Source organism: Grampus griseus, assembly GCF_964374135.1.
Source record: "Grampus griseus genome assembly, chromosome: 20".
NCBI classification, from domain to species: Eukaryota; Metazoa; Chordata; class Mammalia; order Artiodactyla; family Delphinidae; genus Grampus; species Grampus griseus.
This window is the reverse complement of record NC_139014.1, coordinates 44,692,845-44,709,672: the sequence shown is the minus strand read 5'-3', so window position 1 is coordinate 44,709,672 and position 16,828 is coordinate 44,692,845. Positions and strand designations below refer to the sequence as shown.

The window sequence follows — 16,828 nt, the reverse complement described above, 5'->3', positions numbered from 1 at the left end:
TGCCCCCTTGATAATCCTTGCTAAAGTTTCTCAATTTTACTGGACTTTTCAAAGAACGAACTTTTGGCATTGTTGATTCTCTTTATTTTATGTCCTCTATTTCATTGATTTCTGCTATTATCTTTATTATTTCCTCCCACGTACTTTCTTTGGCTTTATTTTGCTGTTCTTTTTCTAACATTTTTGACATACTTAAGGTAAGTCACTTTCAGCCTTTTTCTTTCTTAATAAATGCACTTGAGTTGGTAAATTTCATTCTAGTTGTAAAATTCATCCTAGCTGCCTGCCCCAAGTTTTTTTTTTTTTAATTTTTTTTTTAACATCTTTATTGGAGTATAATTGCTTTACAATGGTGTGTTAGTTTCTGCTTTATAACAAAGTGAATCAGTTATACATATACATATGTTCCCATATCTCTTCCCTCTTGTGTCTCCCTCCCTCCTACCCTCACTATCCCACCCCTCTATGTGGTCACAAAGCACCGAGCTGATCTCCCTGTGCTATGCGGCTGCTTCCCACTAGCTATCTATTTTACATTTAGCAGTATATATATGTCCATGCCACTCTCTCACTTCATCCCAGCTTACCCTTCCCCCTCCCCATGTCCTCAAGTCCATTCTCTAGTAGGTCTGTGTCTTTTTTTTTTTTTTTTAACATCTTTATTGGGGTATAATTGCTTTACAATGGTGTGTTAGTTTCTGCTTTATAACAAAGTGAATCGGTCATACATAAACATATGTTCCCATATGTCTTCCCTCTTGCGTCTCCCTCCCTCCCACCCTCCCTATCCCACCCCTCCAGGCTGTCACAAAGCACCGAGCCAATATCCCTGTGCCATGCGGCTGCTTCCCACTAGCTATCTACCTTACTATGTTTGTTAGTGTGTATATGCCCATGACTCTCTCTCGCCCTGTCACAGCTCACCCTTCCCCCTCCCCATAACCTCAAGTCCGTTCTCTAGGAGGTCTGCGTCTTTATTCCTGCTTTACCCCTAGGTTCTTCATGACTGCCCCAAGTTTTGATATGCAGTATTCTCCATACATTCAGTTCAGGAATAATTTCTAATTTCTATTATCATTTCTTCTTTGATTCATGAATTATTTAGAAGTCTATGTCCTCATTTCTAGTCATATGAAGATTTTTAAATTATTGATACCTTGCTTAATTGAACTGAGATCAGAAGACATACCTTTCAGTGCCTTCTTTTTAAACTTTTTTTTTTAACATCTTTATTGGAGTATAATTGCTTTACAATGGTGTGTTAGTTTCTTCTTTATAACAAAGTGAATCAGCTATACTTATACACATATCCCCATATCCCCTCCCTCTTGCGTCTGCCTCCCACCCTCCCTGTCCCACCCCTCTAGGTAGTCACAAAGCACCGAGCTGATCTCCCTGTGCTATGCGGCTGCTTCCCACTAGCTATCTGTTTTACGTTTGGTAGTGTATATATGTCCATGCCACTCTCTCACTACATCCCAGCTTACCCTTCCCGCTCCCCATGTCCTCAAGTCCATGCTCTAGTAAGTCTGTGTCTTTATTCCCGTCTTACCCCTAGGTACTTCATGACCTTTTTTTTTTTCTTAGATTCCACATATATGTATTAGCATACGGTATTTGTTTTTCTCTTTCTGACTTACTTCACTCTTTTTTTAACGTTTAAAAAGTTTTTTCAGTGCTTTCTTTATGGAAATTGCTGATGATGAATTCTACTTGTCTTTGTCTAAAAATATCTTGGATGTCAAGAAGCTGGGCTTTAAAACCTACATGAAGCCCGCATATTTTTATATTATTGCCAACCTGTCTGAGATGGTCAGCAAGGGTTTGGGAGAGAGGGGAGCTCAGAGGGAGGGGCTGTGCATGTGGAGGCCCTTCTCCACCCTGGTGGGGTCCAGATGCTGAGGGAGCCTGGACTCATCCCCATGTGCTCTTGTCCTCTGCAGATGTCCACTTCCTGCCGCTCGGCCCAGGTTCTCCTGCACTACTTCGTGGGTGCCAATTACTCATGGCTGCTGGTTGAAGGCCTTTACCTCCACACGCTCCTGGAGCCCATAGTGCTTTCGGAAAGAAGGCTGTGGCCCAGATACCTGCTGGTGGGTTGGGGTGAGTGACCTGAACCCCCAGCCTCTTCTCCTGGGGACCTATCAGAACGTGGGAGCCCAATAGAGCTTTTGGTTGGAGTTAGGGGCCAACTGGAGTGAGGTTTCTGGGACAGATAACCTCTCAATCACAAGAGACTCTGAAAAGAGGTGTGTGTGTGTGTGAGTGTGCACGCACTCCCATGCACATGTGTACATGCATGTAGACATAAGTGTTGTAGACCCAATGCACACATTCGAAACTTGGGAAGGTTTTGGTAGAATCAGATGACATTCCTCCTACCCTGTCCCCAGCTGTATCCATCTACTAGGGCTGCCATAACAAAATACCATAGTCTCTGTGGCTTGAAACACAGATATTTATTTCTGGAGGCTGGGAACTGTGAGATCACAGTGCCAGGATGGTTGAGTCCTGATGAAGGTCCTCTTCCTGGCTTGCAGACAGCTGTCTTCTTGCTGTAGCCTCACATCACGGTGGGGGGAGAGAGAGCGAGAGAGGGAGAAAGAGAGCTCTCTGGTCTCCTCTTATATGGACACTAATCCTATCACGATGACCACCCCTACTACACACACCTCATCTAAACCTGATTACCTCCAAAGGTCTCGTCTCCAAATGTCATCACGTTGGGGGTTAGGGCTTCAACATATGAATTTGGAGGGGATACAAACATTCAGTCCATGTGCCAACTAACTCTCCAAGATGAGGTCTGGAACCCCTGTTGCCACAAACTCTTGGGGACGTTGAGGCTGCGGCATTCAGAGGGCATAACTTTGGCCGGTGATTCAGGAGGTTTGATAGTTGTCTTTGGATTTACTCTAAGCTGCTCTGTGACATGTGGCAAATCTGTCCTCCTCTCTGCTTCCTGGTTTCTCAAACAGTCAATGGCCCTGTGCCCCTGTAGGCCTCTCCAGCTGTCACAGTCCACAGTTCTATGATGTTCGGGTTTGTATAAGTTTCAACCAGTTGTGCTTGGCCCATCGGGGTAGTGTAGGCAGTAGGCAAGTTTGGTCAGCCAGCCCTTGACTCCATTTCCGTGTTTTCTCCCAGCTTTCCCGGTGCTCTTCGTTGTACCCTGGAGCATCGCCCGCGCTCAGCTGGAGAACACAGGGTAGGTAATTCACCTCTTTTTACATTTCCGTGAGCTAGCCGTTCCCAGATAGGCCCCAATATAAGGAAATATACTATTTTCCCAAAGAGAATATCCACTCCCTTCCATTTTGGCCATCCAGGATACACTTAAGTATGTAGATAAAAGAATCAAATACCTTTCTTGTAGAAATTAGTCTATTAATTTAGTTACACATGCAGATAAACACAAAATTAGCACAAATCAGTACAAAAATTGGCTGCTTAGGTTAGCAGCGACCCCTGGGTATATACAAATATAGGTACAAGAATGCTTATTGCATTCACAGTGGGGGAAAAAAGGCAAAACCAATCAAAAAAAAAAAACCCTGAACATCCATCAATAGGGGAATCATCAAACAAATTGTGGCATACCTATATAGTGGACTACTATAAAGCTACTGAAAAAACAAGTTAGTCCTGTACCTTTTAGTTTTTAGGGACTAAACCTCAACAGCGTGTCGTTAACCTTGCTGCTGAATAATGTGTGTCAGTGATTCCATTTTTTTCCCTCCAAATAGTTACCACCAAAAATCCCCTACACAGACATACCTTGGAGATATTGTGGGTTCAGTTCAGGCCACCACAATCAAGTGAATATCTCAACAAAGCGAGTCACGTGAATGTTTTGGTTTCCCAGTACATATGAAAGCTATGTTTACACTATACTGTGTATTTGTTAACTATTTGTTAAACAGTAAGACTTGAAAGTAGCAATTACTCCTTGATCCATGGGCTACTGTATACTATTAAGTGTGCGGTAGCATTATGTCTTAAAAAAAAAGTCTCGATTAAAAATACTTTATTGCTACACCAGGCAATTCCCAAGACTTCTGTTTTAAGTGACTTTTTTTCCCACTCTAATTCATTCCTGGGATCAGTTTCACGTTTGAACATTAAACCAACCTTGCATTACTAGAATAAAGCTACTTTGACTGTGACATACGATTGTTTTACACACCGTGGATACAGTTTGTGCTTCTGTTTACACATTCTGCATGCATGTTCAAAAGAGAAACTGGTCTGTGATTCTATTCTTGTCATATTCTTTTTAGTTTTGATCTGAAGCTTATGTTGGCCTTATAAATATTTTGAGCAATATATACTTTTCTGTTTCCTGGAAGATTTTTATGTAAGATTACCAATATTTCTTCCCTAAATATTTGGAAGAATTTACTTGGAAAGCCATGTATCCCTGGAAATCATTTTCTGTAAAGGTACTTAATTATACAAACAACTTTTGGAGTAGATATAGGTTTTTTAGACATGTTTTCTTTCTTGGGTTAGTCTTGTTAGCTTGCATTTTTTTAAGAATTTGTCATTTTGGATGAATTTTCAAATGGATAAATATAAAATTATCGTAATTTTAACAGCAAAAAAAAATACTTTATTGCTAAAAAAATGCTAACCATCATCTGAGGCTTCAGTGAGTCATAATCTTTCTGCTGGTGGAGGGTCTGGATGGCGGCTGACTGATCAGAGTGGTGGTTGCTGTAGGTTGGAGTGTCTGTAGCAGTTTCTTAAAATAGGACAAAATGATGACGTTCGCCACATCTGTTTTTCCTTTTATGAACGATTTCTCTGTAGCATGCACGCTCTATGATAGCATCTTATCCACAGAAGAACTTCTTTCAAGATTGGAGTCAATCCTTTCAAACCCTGCTGCTGCTTTATCAACTTATTTTATGTAATATTCTAAATCCTTTGTTGTCTTTCCAACAATCTTCACAACATCTTCACCAGGAGTAGATTCCATCTCAAAAAACCACTTCCTTTGCTCCATGCATAAGAAGCAAAACTCCTCATCGGTTTAGTTTTATGATGAGATGGCAGCAATTCAGTCACACCTTCAGGATCCACTTCTAATTCTAGCTCTCTTGCTATTCCCACCACATTTGCAGTTAGTTCATCCATTGAAGCCTTGAACCCCTCAAGGTCATCCATCAGGGTTGGAATCAACTTCTTCCACAGTCCTGTTCATGTTTCTTTTTGACCTCTTCCCATGAATCATGTGTGTTCTCAATAGCGTCTAGAATGGTGAATCTTTTCCTGAAGGTTTTCAACTTACTTTACCCAGATCCATCAGAGGAGTCAGCATCTAAGGAGCTATAGCCTTACAAAATGTATTTGTTAGATAGTAAGACTTGAAAGTAACAATTACTCCTTGATCCATGGGCTACAGAATGAATGTTGTGTTAGCAGGCATGAAAACAACGTTAATTTCATTGTCCGTCTCCATCAGAGCTCTTGGGTCACCAGTGCATTGTCAATGAGCAGTCATGTTTTTGAAAGGAATGTTTTTTTTTCTGAGCAGTTGCTCCCAGCAGTGAGCTAAAAATATTCAAGAACTGTTTGGTGCAAGGACTGTAGCTTTCAGCCAATCTCGGCTTTCGACATGCCTTCCTCGCTAAGCTTAATCATTTCTAACATTTGATTTAAAATGAGGGATGTGTGTCACTCTTCCTTTCACTTGAACACTTAGAGGCCTTTGTAGGGTTACTAATTGGCCTAATTTCAATATTTCTGTGTCTCGGGGAATTAGGGAGGCCTGAGGAGAGGGACAGAGATAGGGGAACAGCCGGTTGGTGGTGCAGTCAGAACACACACATGTATTAAGTTCACCATCTCACATGGGCACAGATCACGGCACCCCAAAACAGTTACCACAGTAACATCAAAGATCGCTGATCACAGATCGCCATAACAATTATAGTAACAATGAAAAGCTTTAAAATATTGCAAGAATTACCAAAACGTGACACAGAGACACGAAGTGAGCAAATGCCGTTGGAAGAGAGTGCCTACAGACTTGCCCGACGCAGGGTTGCACAAACCTTCAATTTGCAAAAAACGCAGTATCTGCGAAGTGCGATGAAGTGAAGCACAGTAGAATGAGGTGCGCCTGTAGAATTAAGAATTCGTGTTTGCACGAACACGGAGAAAAATGTGGAAGGCTACACACCGAGCTGTCAGCATGAAGACCACTTTCCTGGTTAAAAAAAAAAAAAAAAAGTCCACAGTATCAACCTAATAGGAAGGGGTTTGGACCCTCCCTCCCCCGTCCCAAGTGAGTCTTGAGTGTGAGCCTGCTTCTTCCGAGGGTGCAGGCCCTTTACCTTCAGCCTTGTTTCGGACGTAAGTCTTCTCTTACTGCTCGCTCTTTGCCGTAGGTGCTGGGGAACCAACAGGAATAAGAATGTCTGGTGGATCATTCGAGGACCCATGCTGCTTTGTGTAACGGTGAGGACCGTCCCACCCGCTCTTTCTCCTCTCTGAGCTCAGCCGCTGTGGAGGACCCTGTCCCCTCCCCTGCCACCCGCCAGATTCTCTGGTTCAGAATGAACCTGGGCCAGATCCCTTGAGATGGAGACGCTGAGCTGTGAGTAAGATCTGTTGAATGAGAAGAAGCAAGTGAGAAACTTCTCCTTGTTCTGGTTCAGTACCTAAACCCAGGCTTACACTCTAAGCCTCCTACTCTCTGGGTTTTCGAACTATGTAGAGAAACCCGTAATCAGCTCAGTGACCTCATGTCAGCCGGCTGTGATGTGCACAAAGCCTGGGGATGCAGGAGCCTTCGGGCGTGGACGAGCCCGGGGACAGCAAAGCTACGGGCTTGGACTTACCACCATCAGCAGGAGGGAGGGGAGACTAAGGAAGCGTCTTTTAGAGGAGGAAAGCATGCAGTCGCTATTACCCCAAAGCTGTGATGGGGGTTCGAGTCAGGAGATGATGCTACTCTGAGACCTTGTGGAAGAAGGCCCTTTATTCCTTAAGGCCCAGAATTTGGGGGGTGCAGAGAGACTGCTCAAGCCGGAGTCCTAAAGCTCCTTTAGCTCGTAGCATGTGAGGAAGACATCTGCCAAAGAAGTTCGGGGGAGGGGCAGGGAGATAGCAGACAGTTGGAAGGATGAGCAACAAGGTCCCAGAGGAGGGCTTCCCTGGGGGCGCAGTGGTTGAGAGTCCGCCTGCCGATGCAGGGGACATGGGTTCGTGTCCCGGTCCGGGAAGATCCCACGTGCCGCGGAGCGGCTGGGCCCGTGAGCCATGGCCGCTGAACCTGCGCGTCCGGAGCCTGTGCTCCGCAACGGGAGAGGCCACGATAGTGAGAGGCCCTTGTACCGCAAAAAAAAAAGATCCCAGAGGAGGCGGGAGGTCTTCCTGCCTGCACGCAGGGCCAGCAGCCCTGGGCGCCCACCAGCCAGGCACCGCCCACTCTCCTCTCCAAGGGGTTGCCGGGCATTCCGTTTTTGCCATTTTATGGAAATAACCTGGCATTTGTGGTTTCGTGAAAGCAAAAAGGCTTATTTTTAGAGAAGAATGTCAATATTTGTCAATAATTGAAGGGCACTCTCCGCCCATACCAGAGCGTTGAGTGTGCCTGGGAGGGGAAGATGTTCGTAGAAAGGGCAGGAAAACCAAGAGCGTGGAGATGCTCTAAGCGGTGGCCTGGGTGCTACTGGGGATGTCCCCTCCGGTCCTTCCACACGCAGCTGAGAGCGGATGCTCAAAATGACCTCTGACCACGCCCACTCCCAGCGCGGCCTCCTGCCCTGCCTCACCCACCCCATATCCCTCCCTTCCCCACATCCTCTCCTCTCCAGCCGCACTGCCCCGCTGCGGTCCCAGCCGCAGCTCCTGGCTGACCACCTCCGCTACAGCCGGCTGACATTTATTGAGTGCCTCCTACATACCTGCTCTTGTGAGCGCTCCGTGCGTATTAACTCATTTCATCTTCCCAACAAACCCATGAGGTAGGCGCTACTATTATGTTGCTTTTATTGGTGACGATGCTGAACACTGTCACAGAGTTACTCAGTGGGGGTCAGACCGCGGTCTGATCGGGTGACACCGGCACTTGTAACCACAGCATCGCGCAGCTGCCCCCAGATACTTATTGCCTCCAGCCCCCATGCCTGGAGGACTGTGGGCTTCTCACGCGTTAGTACCTTGCTTTGGCCCCTCCTCAGGTTGGAACCGCCTCCCTCCGCCGTCTCATCCACCTGGCCACTATACCTGGACACCCACCCCACAAAGTAGAGATGGTCACACCCTCCTCTGTGTCCTTCCCAGATCCCGTACCAACTTCTGCTATGGCCCCAGCAATGTTTTATTGCAAGTATTTGTCTAAAGCCTGTGTGCTGTCACTATAAGCCCCGTGTTTTATGCGTCCTGGCGGCCAGCCCAAGCATACAGCAGGCTCTGCAGAAACTTACTCAGTAAATGCTTGTGACCCACACTCCCGGGCACTGGAAGGTTCTCATGCACCAGGCAGAATGAAGCAGGATGGCCTTCCCTAGGATGGAGTTCAGACTCGCTCCAGCTGGATCCCTGGTGCTTGCCCTGCGTGCGGTCTTCCAGAGGCTACGTCACTGGTTCTCCATCTTGGTTGCTCTTGGGATCACCTGGGTATCTTGAAAAGTTCTTCTTGCATGAGAGTTGTGTTTCATTGATCTCAGATGTGGCTTAGGGAGTCTAAGGAGAAGCTCAGGTGCGGTCTCCTGAGTGCTTGTTCCGAATTCAGGTTCCCAGGCCCCACCCCGGACCTGCAGAATCAGAATCTTCATTGTAACAGGATTCCTGGGCACTGGGTGCACAATAATGTTTATGAAGCTCTGTGCCCACACACCAGCGGTTCTCAAAACTGGCTGTGCATTAGAAACATCGTGGTGGCTCATACCCCAGAGGATTTCATCCGAAATTCTGGAGGTGGTACCTGGGCAATGATTCTAATCCGTGGCCAGGGCTGGAACAATTGCTCTGGACCTCGCTGCTTGGTTGTCCATGGCTGGCTGACCTGTGTGCTGGTTTCTCCAGGTGCTTCCTAGTTCCTAGAGCCACCTTTTCTCCTGCCAGGACTAGAGAATGTGCTCTGTCTTTTCCTCTTGGATGAAAGGACCTTCCCAGTCGTGGCCAGCTCCACAGAAATGGCCAGAATCACCTTAGCTCAGGGTGGTTCCTTGTCCTCCCATCCACAATCCCTCTTCCTCCTGTTCACCCCACGGTGAACGACACCACCATCCACCTACCAGGCACCCAAGCCGGAAACCTGGGCGCCTCCTAGCTTCTATCTCCTGCCTCACTACAGCCTCCAGCCAGACTTCAAGTCCTGTCAGTTCTTCCTCTGAAGGTCCCTCCAGGCTTTCTCCTTCTCCTCAATCCATTGTCATTGTTCTTCTTCAGCCTCTTGGGGTTTCTCATGCAGACCTTTGCAAAAGCCTCCCATTTGGCCTCCCTTGCTCATTCCTGCCCCTGGCGATGCATCCTCTGTATGGCACCCAGAGTGGTCTTTCTCGAGCTATGTTTGGCTGTTTCTCTTCTACGTGTGACTTTTTAATGGCTCATTACTGCCCTTGGGCGTGGTTCCAAACTCCTTCACATGGTACGTATTGTCATTCCCATCCAACCACAAGCACCCCGTGCTCCATTTATATGGAGAAGTGCACAGTTCCCCCGAATCCATGCTGATGTTCATGCCTCCCGTGCCTTTGCACACGCTGCCTCTCTGCCTGGGATGCCCACCTGACGGCCCTACATTGCCTGGTGAGCTCTTCTTCCTTGCAGACTGAACCCTTATTAAGGCTAAGTGCATGTGCCCTTCAGCAGGGCTTTTGGGGACGGAGGGTTTTAACCCAAAGGAGTAGCTCTAATATGGGCATTTTTGTCTATATAGCGGGCCAGGGGAGGAGGGGCTTGGGGGGAAGATGGAGGAGTTAGGGGTACACGAGACCTACCTCCGAGTCCCCACTGTGCTGGCAACCACCTCTGCCAACTTGTAGACCCAGATATGAGCATGGCAGCTGGCGTGGTGCCAAAGAAATGTCACCAAGATTGGTACATCTGATCATACGCATTCTGTATCATCTAGGACCTGAAAAGGAGCCTTATATGTTTGGGGTCCTACGTGCCCCACATCTGGTCACAGAATCCAAGAGGAGTTGGCTGGGTTCTTTAAAAATTTCCGACACTTGCGCAGAACGAGGATTTTTGTACCTTTTTCCAATCGCCTTTCTGCGCACTCCCCAGTCCTCAGACCGCCCTGCTTCTTTATTGGTTATCCTGTATAAACACCCCAAGCTTCTTGCCTTGGGGAGATGGATTTGAGATGTGTTCTCCTATCTCCTTGCTTGGCTGCCTTGCAAATAAACCCTCTGTTTGCTGGAAAAAAAAAAAATTCCTCCTTCATCCCCTTTCCTGCTGGAACACAAATCACGAACAGCCCCATCCAAATGTGATTGCCGACCCCTGTCTTCTGGGGCACTTGGATGGATGGAGGTTCCGTGGTCCACCAGGCTGGTGTTCCATTCCATGGCAGTGAAGAAGTGCTTCCTCCATGTAGCCCAGTGGTTGATGCCCATTTTCTCTTGTCTGGTCTCTGGAAGACACAAAGAACAGGGAATCAACATGCTTCTCATCACAAGCCTTCATTTCCTAGGAGACAGTCCTGGTTGAAATTAATTTACTGAAATATGTGCCTTTCCCGTGTCAGGCTTGCTTTGTAAGAAAAACGCCTGAGTTTAACAAGTCACTAAGCCAAGGACACAGCGTTTTCTCTTTGTGATGAAAAACAGACATCCCATTAAATGGGATAAATTACTTGGTTACACTTAGTTTGTATCTAAGTGTTCTCTTACTAAATAGTTTTGGCTGGCGATCTCCATTATCCCCGCTGGCTTGTGGATTGGATGAATAGCCTCTTGCCTGAAACTCTGTCCTCTCAGCTTTGCGCATTGATTCTTCTGAGGCCAATAAGACAAGTAATAACAGGTACGTGTTGGATTCTGCAGCTCGTGTTTCAATCTGTGGTTTAAGACAAGGACATCAGTGTTGTGCTGGTTCAATGTCTGCAGAGACTTTACTCCGTTAATTGCCACCCAACCACCGTCCCTATGGGCTCTTTCTCCATTGCATAGAGGCACTTTGAAGTCTTTTCAATTTTAAAAACAACTGTACCCCCAAACCACTGTTAGCCCCACAATTCAGTTGAGAGACATTATCTCCATTCCGCAGCCCTTGCCAACTACTGTTCTATCCGTCTGCTTCCTTTTGCAGTCAAGTCTCTTCAATGTGGTCTACACTTACTGTCTCTTGTCTCCTGCAGCTTCTCTTAAGTGAGCTCCCTGTCGCTAAGTGTGGTCTTATTTCGCCTTCAGATTACGGTAGCACTTAAACCTTTTTAAAATTCTACCCATTGTGAGCTTCCAGGAAACCACGTCCTTGTGGCGCACTCCGACTGCCCCGGCTCCTCTTTCATAACCTCCTCTGATGTCTCCACTTCCTCTACCTTTCCCTTCATTACAAGGCAATTCTCAGAACCCTCTTTTTCTCCCAGTCTCCACAGCCTCCCTGGACAATCTCACCAACTCCAATGGCTCCATGCTCTGACTGGGACCTCCTTGCTGAGCTCCGGACGTAAATATCTCACTGCCTTGGGACATCTCTTGTGTCCAAAACTGCTAGGTCCCCGTCCCCCCAGTGCCCTTCCTTCTCTGTGTGGTCATTCTCTTGGGGAATGGCACGACCACACATTGAGATCTACCATGAAACCTTGGGGTCATCTTTGATCTCCCATCCAGCCGGTCACAAAGGTCATCTGACTCAAACTCCTCAATAATTTCTAATCCATCTCCTCTCCATCGCTGAACCACCAGGGCTGCTCTTTACGTCACCTCTCCATCATCCTCCTCAGGAACTCTGAAACTGCCTCCCAGTTGGTCTCCCTTCCTCCAGCTTCGCCTTCCTTCAATCTAGTCTCCACGCTTGCTGCTAAAATGAGCTTTCTGAAGCGCAGAAATGCAAATCTGATCAGGTCACTTGCCAGCTTGAAATCCATCATCCCTGTTTTCAGAAGAAAACCCAAACTCCTTAGTGTGGCCATGAAAGGCTCTGCAGGACCTGGCCCTCCCTCCCGCTCCAGTCTCACGTCTCATAAACCCTGTTCTCGTTCTCCAAGCCCTGCTTACATTTGACCACTTGCTGTTCTGCGTTTCCAGTGGTCCATGACCTCTCATGAGGTTGCTGTCTAGAGGTTGGCCAGGGCTGCAGCCATCTGAAGCCTGGGGCTGGAAGATCAGCTTCTAAGGCTGGCAAGTGGTGCTGGTTGTTGGTCGGAGGACTCAATCTCCCCACATGGGTCTCTCCACGGGCTGCTTGGGCGTCCTCACAACATGGTGGCTGGTTTTCCCCAGAGGGAGAGGGAGAGAGAGAGAACCAGGTGGAAGCCATCCTTTTGAGCACCTAGCCTCAGAACTCACAGCATCACTCCTACCATATTCTTTTCATTACATGCAAATAACTGAACTAGTTCACATCCCAGAGAGAAAAGGCGAATTAGGCTCTGCCTTGTGAAGGGAGACGTGTCAAAGAATCTGCAGACATTTTGTTGTTGTTGTTGTTGTTTGTTTTTTGCGGTGCGCGGGCCTCTCACTGTCGTGGCCTCTCCCGTTGCGGAGCACAGGCTCCGGACGCGCAGGCTCAGCCGCCATGGCTCACGGGCCCAGCCGCTCCGCGGCACGTGGGATCTTCCCGGACCGGGGCACGAACCCACGTCCCCTGCATCGGCAGGCTGACTCCCAACCACTGCGCCACCAGGGAAGCCCCTCCCTATGCAGACATATTTTAAAATTTCTACCAAAGCTGATAATCAAGGGTCGAATTTTCCCAGTTCATGACAGTTGTGGAAAGTCATCTAGAGAGTAGAGAACGTGTGCTTTCCAGTGAATTCTGTGGCAGCAACAGGTCCTCAAGTTCAACACCAATAGACCTGGAGTTCTTTACAGTGGGAGGCAGTGTGGGATTCTGTTTAAGTGAAGGGAGGGTTGTAATTAGACAAATCTGAATTTAATTAATTACCAGCTCAGCCACTTACTAGCTGTGCAAGCTTGGGAATAGTACTTGTCTCCTCTGTGCCTCTGTTTTCTCATTGTATCATGGCATTAAAATAGTGTGGCTTCCTCAGAGGGTTGTTGTGAGGATTAAACAAAATAATGTATGGAAAGTTAGCCCAGTGCCTGGCATGGTAAGTACTCAGTACCTGTTAATTACAAATAATAATGGAGAAAGAGAAATTAAGGAAACACTCCCATTCACCATTGCAACAAAAAGAATAAAATACCTAGGCATAAACCTACCTCAGGAGGCAAAAGACCTGTATGCAGAAAACTGTAAGACACCGATGAAAGAAATCAAAGATGATACAAACAGATGGAGAGATATACCATGTTCTTGGATTGGAAGAATCAATATTGTGAAAATGGCTATACTACCCAAAGCAATCTGCAGATTCAATGCAATCCCTATCAAATTACCACTGGCATTTTTCACAGAACTAGAACAAAAAATTTTATAATTTGTATGGAAACACAAAAGACCCTGCATAGCCAAAGCAACCTTGAGAAAGAAAAACAGAGCTGGAGGAATCAGGCTCCCTGACTTCAGAAAGCTGCAAAGCTACAGTAATCAGGACAGTATGGAACTGGCACAAAAACAGAAACATAGATCAGTGGTACAGGATAGAAAGCCCAGAGGTAAACCCACGCACATATGGTCACCTTATCTTTGGCAAAAGGGGCAAGAATATACAATGCAGAAAAGACAGCCTCTTCAATAAGTGGTGCTGGGAAAACTGGACAGCTACATGTAAAAGAATGAAATTAGAACACTTCCTAACACCACATACAGAAATAAACTCAAAATGGATTAAAGACCTAAGTGTAAAGCCAGACACTATAAAACCCTTTGAGGAAAACATAGGCAGAACACTCTATGACATACATCACAGCAAGATCCTTTTTGATCCACCTCCTAGAGTAATGGAAATAAAATAATAAACAAATGGGACCTAATGAAACTTAAAAGCTTTTGCACAGCAAAGGAAACCATAAACAAGACAAAAACACAACCTTCAGAATGGGAGAAAATATTTGCAAATGAAACAACTGACAAAGGATTAATCTCCAAAATATACAAGCAGCTTATGCAGCTCAATATCAAAAAAACAACCCAATCCAAAAATAGGCAGCAAACCTAAATAGACATTTCTCCAGAGTAGACATACAGATGGCCAACAAACACGTGAAAGGATGCTCAACGTGACTAATCATTAGAGAAATGCAAATCAGAACCACAAAGAGGGGGCTTCCCCAATGGCGCAGTGGTTAAGAATCCGCCTGCCAACGCAGGGGACATGGGTTCGATCCCTTGTCTGGGAAGATCCCACATGCTGCGGAGCAACTAAGCCCGTGTGCCACAACTACTGAGCCTGCGCTCTAGAGCCTGTGAGCCACAACTACTGAGCCCACGTGCCACACCTACTGAAGGCAGTGCACCTAGATAGAGTCCCTGCTCTGCAACAAGAGAAGCCACCACAATGAGAAGCCTGCACACCACAACGAAGAGTAGCCCCCGCTCGCCACAACTAGAGAAAGCCCACATGCAGCAACGAAGACCCAACACAGCCAAAAACAAATAAAATAAATAAATAAAATAGATATAAATAAATCTATTTGAAAAAAAAAAACCACAATGAGGTATCACCTCACAACGGTCAGAATGGCCATCATCAAAAAATCTACAAACGATAAATGCTGGAGAGGGTGTGGAGAAAAGAGAACCCTCTTGCAGTGTTGGTGGGAATGTAAATTGATACAGCCACTATGGAGAACAGTATGGAGGTTCCTTAAAAAACTAAAAATAGAACTACCATATGACCCAGCAATCCCACTACTGGGCAAATACCCTGAGAAAACCATAAATCAAAAAGACACATGAGGGCTTCCCTGGTGGCACAGTGTTTAAGAATCCACCTGCCAATGCAGGGGATTGGCAGGGACGTGGGTTCGAGCCCTGGTCCGGGAAGATCCCACATGCTGTGCGGCAACTAAGCCTGTGCACCACAACTACTGAGCCTGCGCTCTAGAGCCTGCGAGCCACAACTACTGAGCCCACGTGCTACAACTACTGAAGCCCGTGCGCCTGGAGCCCGTGGTCCGCAACAAGAGAAGCCACTGCAATGAGAAGCCCGCGCACCACAACAAAGAGTAGCCCCTGCTCACCACAACTAGAAAAAGCCTGTGCACAGAACGAAGACCCAATGCTGACAAAAATAAATAAATTAATTAATTAAAAATATATATATATATACGTACCACTGTACAATGTTCACTGAAGCCCTGTGACAGGACATGGAAGCAACCTAAGTGTCCATCGACAGATAAATGGATAAAGATGTGGCACATATATACAATGGAATATTACTCAGCCATAAAAAGGAACGAAATTGAGTTATCTGTAATGAGGTGGATGGACCTAGAGTCTGTCATAGAGAGTGAAGTAAGTCAGAAAGAGAAAAACAAATACCATATGCTAACACATATATATGGAATGTAAAAAAACAAAACAAAACAAAAAACGGTTCTGAAGAACCTAGGGGCAGGACAGGAATAAACATGCAGAAGTAGAGAATGGACTTGAGGACACGGGGAGGGAGCAGGGTAATCTGGGACGAAGTGAGAGAGTGGCATGGGCATATATATACACTACCAAATGTAAAATAGCTAGTGGGAAGCAGCCGCGTAGCACAGGGAGATCAGCTCGGTGCTTTGTGACCACCTAGAGGGGTGGGATAGGGAGGGTGGGAGGGAGGGAGACGCAAGAGGGAGGAGATATGGGAACATATGTATATGTATAACTGATTCACTCTGTTATAAAGCAGAAACTAACACGCCACTGTAAAGCAATTATACTCCAATAAAGACGTTAACAAAACAAATTAAAAAAATAATAATGTAAATGTCCATCTGCCTTTGTCGGACAGCTGTTGGGTCTCCTGGAGGCAGAAGAATAAACCAGGTGGCTTTTTAGCGCCCTTTCTAGGCTCTCAGTTGAGATGGCCTTAGGGAGAGTGGGGATTACCCTGACCACTTGCCACCTGACCAGCTGACTACCAGACTGCCCCTGATTTCCCCGAACAAGGATCTGACGGCGGGTCCAGGGTGACCTTGATATTCCTAGCCACATCACTTACTCATACCTGTGTTTTCTTCAAGGTCAATTTCTTCATCTTCTTGAAAATCCTCAAGCTTCTCATCTCTAAGCTCAAAGCTCATCAAATGTGCTTCAGAGATTATAAATACAGGTGAGTGGCCTGAGGTCAGTACCCAAGAGCCCAAGATTATTTTTACCCCTTTTGGCCCTTCTGGCTAATGTCCCAGGAAGGGGGTAACATTGCATTAGTACGTTTATCTCCGGACACAAGGGTGTCAGCAAGAGCCCCTCTGAAAAAGGCGCCGTGGGATCATGTAGGGCTTTTGCCAAAGGTGAGGACCTTCCGAGCCCATGCAAATGAAGTCAGTGGTGAGTAGTGAAGGGCACACACATTCCCCAGCAGGACACTGTTAAAATGCTCCTAAGAATGGGTGCTTTACGGGGACAGGAAGGAGTCACACGAAAGGGAGTTTGACCGTTGCCTTCCTTCGGGAAGGAGTTGAGGCAACAGAATAAAGGGTATACTGTAACTCAGGAGAGAGTATTTGGGTATTTGTAAGACCTTGAGTAATACAGCCACAAACTTTTGGAGTCCAAGGGAACATTCTTCACACAGTCACGC

At 46.4% G+C, this 16,828-nt stretch overlaps 1 protein-coding gene across 1 annotated transcript in view; it reads left to right on the top strand.

Moving 5' to 3' along the window:
* Positions 1 to 16,828, top strand: part of GLP2R (glucagon like peptide 2 receptor) — a gene marked incomplete at both ends in the record, with an annotated part of 49,298 nt that overhangs the window by 20,036 nt on the left and 12,434 nt on the right. Inside the window, 4 exon segments of the mRNA XM_082679324.1 lie at positions 1,944 to 2,103; positions 3,148 to 3,208; positions 6,396 to 6,465; positions 16,269 to 16,357. Coding sequence (XP_082535450.1) covers positions 1,944 to 2,103; positions 3,148 to 3,208; positions 6,396 to 6,465; positions 16,269 to 16,357 — 380 coding nt within the window.